This window comes from Cebus imitator, unplaced genomic scaffold, assembly GCF_001604975.1.
Source record: "Cebus imitator isolate Cc_AM_T3 unplaced genomic scaffold, Cebus_imitator-1.0 Scaffold296, whole genome shotgun sequence".
In the NCBI taxonomy this organism is placed as follows: Eukaryota; Metazoa; Chordata; class Mammalia; order Primates; family Cebidae; genus Cebus; species Cebus imitator.
In genome coordinates, this window is record NW_016107611.1 from 2154299 (window position 1) to 2164532 (window position 10234).

A 10234-nucleotide genomic window follows, 5' to 3' on the forward strand; every position below is an offset into this window, starting at 1 on the left:
CGGGGTTTCACCGTGTTGACCAGGATGGTCTCGATCTCTTGACCTCGTGATCCACCCGCCTCGGCCTCCCAAAGTGCTGGGATTACAGGCTTGAGCCACCGCGCCCGGCCCAAAATTTATTTTTTAAAGTTTTTTTGTAGAGGCAGGGTCTCACTATGTTGCCCAGGCTGAACTCAAACTCCTGGGCTCAAGGGTTCATCCTGCCTCAGGCTCCAAAGTGCTGCGATTACAGATGTGAGCTACCGCACTCAGCCTTGTCACTACAAAAAAATTTTTAAAAATAGCCTGGCATGGTGGTGTGTGCCTAAAGTCCCAGCTACTCGGGAGACTGAGGCAGAAGGATTGCTGGAGCTCAGGATTTTAAGGTTACAGGCTGTTACACACCAGCCTGGATGACAGAGCAACTCTGTCTCAAAAACCAAACAAGCCAGCAAAACAAAAAAAAACAGGGCAAAAGAACATTCCAAGCAGAGGGAATAGTAAAGGCCCTAAGGCAGAAATAACTTGGCAGTTTAGAGAAACAGTAAGAAAACCCATGTGGCTGGAGCTGACCTGTTCCCTGAAAGCCCAGAGGGCACAGCTGGGATTAGGGGATGAAAATATAGAGGCTGTGAGGAAAGAAATTGGCTAAAACCAGAACCATCCAGCAAAGAAAGAGGCAGCCCTGGGAGGTGGTACCTGGTTCCTGGAGGCCCCTGAGAGCAGAGCCCAGGTTGTACCTATTCAAGACAGCTGCCCAGGGGATGCCAAGACACTCAGTTCCTCCCTTTCTAACCTGTGTTTGCCCAGAAGTTTCACCCAGTGCTTTGTAAAACCCAGAGTAAACACCCAGGGACTGTAGTTTATATGAAACCCTCCATGCCTCCATGTTCAGCTAATTTTTGTATTTTTAGTTTTGAGATGGGGTTTTGCCACGTTGGACAGGCTGGTCTCAAACTCCTAACACCAAGTGATCATCCCACCTCAGCCTCCCAAAGTGCTGGGATTACAGGTGTGAGCCACCACACCCGGCCTCCTTTTACAAGCTTTTAAAACACCAAGCAAGACTTTTTTCTTTGTCATGGCCGACTTCATAGACATGTGACCTATGTAATCATATAGGGCCCTGTGCTCAGGATGGTCCAATGCTTGGTTTGATGCTCCGCTCTCACCATCTTGAAATTCTCAATTTTTGAAAAAGAGGCTGCCACATTTTCATTTACAATGCCCCCTGAACCCAGTACATTATGTAGCTTTTTTCGGGTCTTACTTGCAATTTGGTTTGTATGACAGTTTGATTCATTAGCCCCAAAGATACTGTCATCTCCAGAAGAAGGGGCTATATTTGTTGTTGGAGTTTTTTGTTTTGTTTTATTTTTCAAGACAGGGTCTCATTCTGTTGCTCAGACTAGAGTGTAACCGAGTGATCATGGCTCACTGCAACCTCAACCTCCCTGGCTCCAGTGATCCTTCTACCTCAGCCCCGCAAAGTAGCTGGGACTACTGGCATGCGCCCCTGGCGCGGTGGAGTGCACTTCTACAAAAAATGAAAAAATTAGCCAGCCACCGATTCTCCTGTCTCAGCCTCCTGAGTAGCTGGGTTTATAGGTACCCACCACCATGCCCGGGTAATTTTTTGTATTTGTAGTAGAGACAGCATTTCACCATGTTGGCCAGACTGGTCTCGAGCTCCTGAGCTCACGTGATCCACCCACCTGGGCCTCCCAAAGTGCTAGGATTACAGGCATGAGCCACTGCTCCCGGCCAAGACAACTTAGTTCTTGTCCTTATTTATTAACTCACTTCGTCACAATATTCCAGGCCCTGTTCTAGGTGCTAGGGGTACAGTAGTACCAATGACACAGACGACAGCCCGGTGCAGTGATCAGAGGTGTGAGAGCACCAGGGCGAGGGGGCCTTAGCAGTTGATGGGAGAGAGCCAAAGGAAGCAAGAGGCGAGAGCGGAATGATCAACTGGGCCAGGCCACAAATGATCAGCCACATTAGGACTTTTTTTTTTTTTTTTTTTTTTTTTTTGAGATAGATAGAGTCTCGCTGGAGTGCAGTGGTGCAATCTCAGCTCACTGCAACCTCCACCTCCCAGGTTCTAGCAATTCTCCTGCCTCAGCCTCCCCAGTAGCTGGGACTACAGGTGCTTGCCGCCACGCCTGGCTAATTTTTGTATTGATTGATTGATTGATTGAGATGAAGTCTCGCTCTTGTTTCCCAGGCTGGAGTGCAATGGCACGATCTCGAATTACTGCAACCTCTGCCTCCCAGGTTCAAGACATTCTCCTGTCTCAGCCTCCTAAGGAGCTGGGATTACAGACGATTGCCACCACGCCCAGCTAATTTTTGCATTTTTAGTAGAGACAGGGTTTCACCATGTTGGCCAGGCTGGTCTCAAGCTTCTCACCTCAGGTGATCTGCCCGCCTCATATTTTTAGTAGAGACGGGGTTCTGCTAAAAATACACTGGCCTCCCAAAGTGCTGGGATTACATGTGTGAGCCACCGTGCTTGGCCTTATTTGTTTTTTTGAGACGGAGGCTCATTCTGTCTCCCAGGCTGGAGTCCAGTGACATGATCTTGGCTCACTTCAACCTCCAACTTCTGGGTTCAAGTGATTCTCCTGCCTCAGCTTCCCACATAGCTGGGTGCGTGCCACCACACCCAGCTAATTTTGGTATTTTTGGTAGAGATGGGGTTTCACCATGTTGACCAGGTTAGTCCCAAACTCCTGACCTTAGGTGATTGACCACTTCGGCCTCCCAAAGTGCTGGGATTACAGGCATGAGCCACTGCGCCCACCCCACATTAGGAACTTAAACTTGATCCTTAACAATGGGATGGCATGGAAAGGTTTGAAGCAAGATAGTGACGGGGTCAGATTTGTGTTTCAGAAAGGTCACCCTGAGTCTAGCAGAAAGTAGGGCTGGAAGAAGCCAAATGGTGGGGCTGGGTGAACTATAAGAATGTGAACACATGGATAGGGCAGGGCTCTGGGGTTGAAGAGAAGGTGATGGAGGAGGAGTGGGTAAGATCTGCTGACTGACTGGTCAAGGGCTAAGGGGAAGTAACAAGTACAGGTGATGCCTGGGATTCTGTCCTGAGTGTCCAGGCCGGGATGCGGGCAGCTCTAAAATGGGTAACACACACTGGTTTGCAGATCGAATGCAGAATTCAGTTTTGGATGTCCTAACCAAAACCAGCTCCTGTCCCCAAACAGGAAGCAGAGGAAAAACCACACTAGCAAACTGCAAGAGTTGGCACTGCTGCTGCCCATAGCCCTGAAGACCAAGAAGCTCACAAAGGTACGGGGAATAAAGGAGAGAGGGCAGATTTGGGAGGCAAGTCTTTAAATAGCAGCAAGTGGGCTGGGCACAGTGGCTCACCTCTGTAATCCCAGTACTTTGGGAGACCGAGGCGAATGGATCACGAGATCAAGAGTTCAAGACCAGCCTGGCCAACATGGTGAAACCCTGTCTCTACGAAAATACAAAAATTTAGCTGGGCATGGTGGCGCATGCCTGTACTTCCAGCTACTCAAGAGGCTGAGGCAGGAGAATCACTTGAACCCAGAAGGCAGAGGTTGCAGTGAGTAGAGATGGAGCCATTGCACTCCAGCCTGGGCAACAAGGGCAAAACTCCATCTCAATTTAAAAAAAAAGAATGCAGGAGGAACAGCTCACCCAACCCGGGTGAGAGGGGAAGGGAGGTGGCACTTCTGGAAGAGAAGACCACTGTGCAGAGGCACAGAGGAGGAGAAGCTGGGTGAGGGAGTGTGTGGCGGGAAGAGGAGGCTTTGCAGATAGAGAATACAGTATGAGCCGAGGGCCGGTGAGACGCCAGGGAGCATGTGCCAAAAACTGCACCAGGAGGCAGGCAGACCTTTTTTGAGACAGATCTCCAGCCCTTTTTTGAGACAGTCTTGCTCTGTTGCCCAGGCTGGAGTGCTGTGGCATGACCTCAGCTCACTATAACCTCTGCCTCCCGGGTTCTCGCGATTCTGCTGCTTCAGCCTCCTGAGGAGCTGGGACTACTGGCATGCACCACCAAGCCTGGCTTATTTTTGTATTTTTATTAGAGACGGGGTTTTGCCACGTTGGCCAGGCTGGTCTCGAACTCTTAACTTCAAGTGATCCATCCGCTTTGGCATCCCAAAGTGCTGGGATTGCAGGTGTGAGCCACCACTCCCAGCCAATCTCTGTAGCCTTAGCAAGCCCCTTAGTACTTTGAGCCTCCGTTCCTGTAGCTGTAGCCCCTGTCTCACTGGGCTGCAGTGAGAGGGCTAGACAGCAGAACAGGAAGGTCTCTGCCGACTGAGGAGTTGTTGGGGTGGATGGGGAATGAGGTCCTGGAGCCTCTGTGTCTTTGGTCCCCAGCAGCCTCACATTGTCTCAAGCCCTGGATGATGTGCTCAACTCTTTTTTTTTTTTTTTTTTTTTTTTTTTTTTTTTTTTGAGATGGAGTCTTGCTCTGTAGCTCAGGCTGGAGTGTAGTGGCATGATCTTGGCTCACTGCAACTTCTGCCTCCTGGGTCCTGGTTCAAGTGATTTTCCTCCCTCAGCCTCCCAAGTAGCTGGGATTACAAGCAAGCACCACCACGCCCAGTTAATTTTTGTATTTTAGTAGAGACAGGGTTTCGCTATGTTGGCCAGGCTGGTCTTGAACCCATGACCTCGTAATCCTCCCGTCTGGGCCTCCCAAAGTGTTGGGATTACAGGCAGGAGATACCGTGCTCGGCCTAACCCCATCTTTCTCTTGAGGCAGAAGGAGATTCTGGTGCATGCACTGCAGTACATTCAGTACCTCCAAAGAAACATCGATGCAGTCAAGGCCTTGCTGAAATGCCATGCCACCAGTGTGGAAGGTGGCCTTGTGGGTAAGTAGTTCAGCCAGTGTTTCCGGGTGCCTGCGATGTGCCAAGTGTGGTTCCGGCCACCAGGGATACCGAGCAACCCTTGTGTCAAGGCCTGGTAGAGGGGACAAAGGCAGATGTGCAAGATGCCGTGGGAACTCAGAGGAGCAGGGCCTTCAGGACAGTAGGAGACACAGGGAAGCCCTGACAGGCAGAAGAAACTGGCCGGGTGTGGTGGCTCCAGGACTGGGGAGCACTGTCTGGAAGGCAGGAACTGCAACTGGGTGCAGATGGGGTGGGGAATCTGACCTGTCTCCTCCATCCCTGCAGGGCTGGGGCAGAACCCAGCGTCAGGCCCAGCCAGGCGGAGGAGACACTCTACCCCCTCCAGCTCCCCAAGCTCGCAGAAGTCCCGTCTCCAGGGGGCCTGCCAGAAGCCTCGGAAGAAGAAGCTGACCCAAGTGTCAGGTACAAGCTGTCAGTGGAGGCGGAACCAGAAGCCCGGTCACCCAGGAGCAGGGCTCCTTCTCCAGGGAAGTCCTTATCTAGGGGGCCTTCTCAGCAACCTATGCCTGGGTTCAACTTCCAGCTCCTCCTTGTAACAGCACTAAGGCCTCACACCCAGAAAGTTGGGGTTCACTGGTCTGCGGCAGAACCTGGCATCAGTATTTTTTTTTGAGACGGAGTCTTGCTCTGTCCACCAGGCTGGAGTGCAGTGATGAAATCTTGGCTCACTGCAACCTCTGCCTCCCAGGTTGAAGCAATTCTCCTGCCTCAGCCTCCCAAGTAGCTGGGATTACAGGTGTGTGCCACTATGCCTGGCTAATTTTTGTATTTTTAGTAGAGACAGGGTTTCACCATGTTGGCCAGGCTGGTCTCGAACTCCTGAGCTCAAGTGATCTGCCTGCCTAGGTTTCACGAAGCCCAGGGATTACAGGTGTGAGTCACTGCGCCTGACCAGTATTTTTTAAAGCTTGCAAGAAGATTCTGACGTGTAGACAGGGGTTGAACAAAGAGGCCTGTGATTGAGGATCTGGGCATACCCATTCCAGGCCAGGCATAGCTTTGACTCAGACAAGGAAGTTTCCCATCTGAGCCTTACTCTGGTGACAGACAGGTGACCCCCAGATCCCTCTGACACCTGACTCTCTGCTTCCCCAGAAAACCAAGACCCCAAGAAGACTTGGACCCCAAAGCCTCGCCGCTCCCTGGCCCTGAACAAACCTGAGAAGCTGGTAACCTCATCACCAGACCAGGAAGGAAGAGGCACAGGGGGGACCACCACCCCTCCAAGGTGCCCCGACTCCTGCGGTCACCCCAGACGTGCATCATCCTCGCCTCCAGGTGACAGAAAAGGAGGACAGTCCCAGCTGACGTTGCTGGATCTGGCCGAGGACACCATCCACTGTGACATCTCAAGTTGGTCTTTTTCCTCACTATGAACTTAGTCTTTCACTGAGATGCCACTTTGTGGGCACCTACTGCGTCCCAGACACAGTACCCATAGCGGGTGCTGCAGCAGTGGATAGGAAACACTGCCTCTCCCTTCTCAAACCTGTGGCCTTGCTCTGGTGGTCTTCTTCATTGAAGGCTGCGTCATGTCTGTAAGGGTGGGACGAGACAGCGTCATCCTCCTGTGTGGGCTTTCCATCACAGAACCAGGAGGAGGGCAGGGCCCCTGCATCAGGCCTCATTTGGCTCTCCCGTGCCCCAGTCACTGCCCTGGTTTGGAAAAGGTATGGTGATGTGTTCAGGCAGAGAGCTGGATCAGAGGGATGGAGGTCAGAGCTCAAGGCTTTGAGGCCTCCAGTCATCTCAATCTCATTCCTCTCTCTCTTCATTCAGCACCCCCCCTTTTTTTTTTTTTTTTTTTTTTTTAAGACAGACTCTGGCTCTCTTCTCCTGGGCTGGAGTGCAGTGGTACAGTCTTGGCTCACTGCAACCTCTGCCTCCTGGATTCAAGCAATTCTCCTGACTCAGCCTCCCAAGTAGCTGGGATAACAGGCGTGCACCACCACACCTGGCTAATATTTGTGTTTTTAGTAGAGACAGGGTTTCACCACGTTGGCCAGGCTGGTTTCAAACTCCTGACCTCGGGGGATCCACCCACTTTGGCCTCCCAAAGTGCTAGGATTACAGGCATGAGTCATCTCAACCAGCTTCACTCAGCCCTTTCTCCCCAGCCCGAGCACCTCCTCTGTGCCAGGCCCTGTGCCTGATGCTGGTGACACATCAGTGACCAAGTTCACAGCCCCATGAAGGAATAGCTTATGTTACCCAATACTGACAGCCCAGAGTGACCAAGACTTCCTGGGCTTACCCAGGAAGCTGGGGGCCCCAGAAGGGGCATCTGACCCAGCCTAGGGAGCAGGGACGGCTTCTCAGATCTTCCTGCTGGCTGTGTGACCTTTGGCAAGTTACTTGAGATCTCAGTGCCTCAGTTTACTTACCTGTAAAATGGGTATAATAATGGTGCCCTTAGGCAAAGGTGAACAGAATGGAAAAGGCTCCCAGCAGCGCTCGCAGCTGTAAGCTCTGTATTCTTGTCAGCTAGCTTCATGGTCATTGTCAGGATTCCCCTTATGGGTATTCTTCATTACAGCTTCTTTTTTTTGTTGTTTATTTTTTGAGACAGGGTCTCACTCTGTCACCCAGGCTGGAGGGCAATGGTGCCATCTCAGCTCACTGCAACCTCCACCTCCTGAGTTCAAGTGATTCCCCTGCCTCAGCCTCCCAGGTAGCTGGGATTACAGGTGTGTGCCACCATGCCCAGCTAATTTTTGTATTTTTAGTAAAAATGGGGTTTCACCATGTTGGCCAGGCTGGTCCTAAACTCCTGAACTCAGATGATCCGCCTACCTTGGCCTCCCAAAGTGCTGGGATTACAGGCACCCACCACCATGCCTGGCTAATTTTTATATTTTTAATAGAGACTGGGTTTTACCATGTTGGCCAGACTGGTCTCCAACTCCTGACTTCAAGTGATTTGCCCGCCTTAGCCTCCCAAAGTGCTAGGATTACAGGCATGAGCCACCTTGCCTGGCCCCATTACAGCTTCTGATAGGGATGTGGGATTCCAAAAACCTAGGGGTGATTTGGGGCACCCTTCAGCCTCACGACGGCGCCCTGCATCCTGAGGTTTGGGCTAGGATTCGGGACTGGGTGTGTTAACAGAAGTTGGCCCCCTTCCTCCCGTGTCTGGGCATCCTGGAATTAGGCCCAGTCCCCAGGCGTGGTGACCCTGATCTGCCCTCCTAGGCTGCTGGTGCCAGGACAGTGTCCAGGATGACACTTCCCCTGCGTTCCTGGCCCAGGAAGATGTGGAGAGTATCCATTTTCTCACCAAGACCCAGCCCCATCCCAGGTAAGGGAGTCCCCAGGGCACTGAGTGGGCAGTGCTGAGGGGTTTGATGTGGCGCGGGTGAGGGGTAGTGGGAAGAGAGGCCAATTCGTGCCCTCTGTGGGTACCCCTTGAGTACCAATAGTGGCCCAGCTTTGTGCCTGCCACTGTGAGCTTGCAGGAAAGCCCGACTTCCCATTTCCTGGACATGGTCACAGCTTTCTCACCCGTCCCCCTGCCTCCTCTGTTACCCCTCCGTCCCATCCTCATGTGACCACATGGCTTTTCCAACACAGAGACCTTGACCATGGAGGTCGTGGCATAAAGCCTTTCCTCAGTGTCTGTAGCATAGAATCCAATATCTTTTTTTTTTTTTTTTTTTTTTTTTAGACAGGGTCTCATTCTGTTGCCCAGGCCAGAGAGCAGTGACATGATCATAGGTCACTGCAGCCTCAACCTTCAGGGCTCAAGCAATCCTCCCGCCTCAGCTTCCTGAGTAGCTGGGACCACAAGCGCACACCACCCAGCTAATTTTTTTATGTATATTTTTTGTAGAAATGAGGTCTCCCGGCAGGGCGCAGTGGCTCACACCTGTAATCCCAGCACTTTGGGAGGCCAAAGCGGTCAGATCCCGAAGTCAGGAGATTGAGACGCTCCTGGCTAACACGGCGAAACCCTGTCTCTAGTAAAAATACAAAAAATTAGCCGGCGTGGTCGCATGCACCTGTAGTCCCAGCTATTCAGGAGGCTGAACCGGAGAATCAATCACTTGAACCCAGGAGGCGGAGGCTGCAGTAAGCCGAGATCATGCCATTGTACTCCAGCCTGGGTTACAAAGTGAGACTCCGTTTCAAAAAAAAAGAAAGAAAAAAAAAAAGAGGTCTCCCTATTTCCAGCCCAAGCTGGTCTTGAACTCCTGGACTCAAACAGTCCTCCCACCTCAGCCTCCCAAAGTGCCGGGATTACAGGCATGGGTCACTGCACCCGGCCCCGATACCTTACCCGGCACGTGAGACCTTCAGCAGCCCCCAACTCACCTCATCAGCCCTGCCCTTCGCCCATGACTCTTACACTTCACACCACACACGTTCGCCGTTTCCTAGGAGCCCTGTGCCAGCCCCTCTGGGCTTCTCACATTCCAGTACCTCTCCCTGGATGGCTGCTTCCCTGTGCCCCCGGAAAAACACCCATCCCTAAAAAAAAATTTTTTTAAAGAAAAAAAAAAAAGGCCAGGCGTGGTGTCTCACGCCTGTAATCCAAGCACTTTGGAGGCCAAGGGGAGCAGATCACCTGAGGTCGGGAGTTCAAGACCACCCTGACCAACATGGTGAAACCCCGTCTTTAAAAAAAAAAAAAGAAAACCACCCATCCCTCAGGCTGAGCCCACTGCTCTCCACTGGCTCATCCTTCCCCAACGCCTCAGTCACAGCACTGCCCCCTAGTCTGCAGCGCCTGCTTACCAGCTGGGCTCTCCTCGTGAAACTGTAAGCTCCCTGAGGGTGGAGTCGCAGCTGACTGAGCTTTACTCCCCTAGCACTCCCCAAGGGGCCACTGCAGAGCAACAAAGGGGCTCCATAGCAGTTTCCAGCCCAGGGCCTGTGTGGGCTGGAAACACAGGCCCTGGGCTGTGTTTCTGACTTGAGTTTCTAACTCAAACTCACCTCTCGTAGGCAGCCATTGGTGTTCTATGATTCCAGCCAGGACGTGGACAAAAGGTCCCTAGTCGTTGACCCCTGGCTTCCTGCCTGGACCCCAGAGGACAGCCCTCAAGGTGACTGCAACTCTCTCGATCCTCCTTGCAGGCTGGTTTTGGCCTTGCCACACTTCAGTCTGAGGATTTCTATGGAAGAGGGGAGATGGGAAAGGGAACGGAGATCCCCTAGGCACAGGGAAGGCAAACACACAGTGTACCTGCCATCTCTTCACCACCGCTGCAATGGCAGACATTGCTAATCAATCACTACTCTTTCCTTGAGCCCAGATACTGCCTCAGAATCGTTCTGGGTCTTTTTGTTTTTGTTTTTGTTTTTTTTCTTTGAGACGGAGTTTCGCTCTT

At 52.0% G+C, this 10234-nt stretch overlaps 1 protein-coding gene across 1 annotated transcript in view; it reads left to right on the forward strand.

Moving 5' to 3' along the window:
- Positions 1 to 10234, forward strand: part of MEIOSIN (meiosis initiator) — a 19168-nt gene that overhangs the window by 1205 nt on the left and 7729 nt on the right. Inside the window, exons 2-7 of the mRNA XM_017502551.2 lie at positions 3158 to 3291; positions 4751 to 4862; positions 5169 to 5306; positions 6000 to 6257; positions 8097 to 8202; positions 9849 to 9949. Coding sequence (XP_017358040.1) covers positions 3158 to 3291; positions 4751 to 4862; positions 5169 to 5306; positions 6000 to 6257; positions 8097 to 8202; positions 9849 to 9949 — 849 coding nt within the window. The remainder of the gene's footprint in view (positions 1 to 3157; positions 3292 to 4750; positions 4863 to 5168; positions 5307 to 5999; positions 6258 to 8096; positions 8203 to 9848; positions 9950 to 10234) is intronic.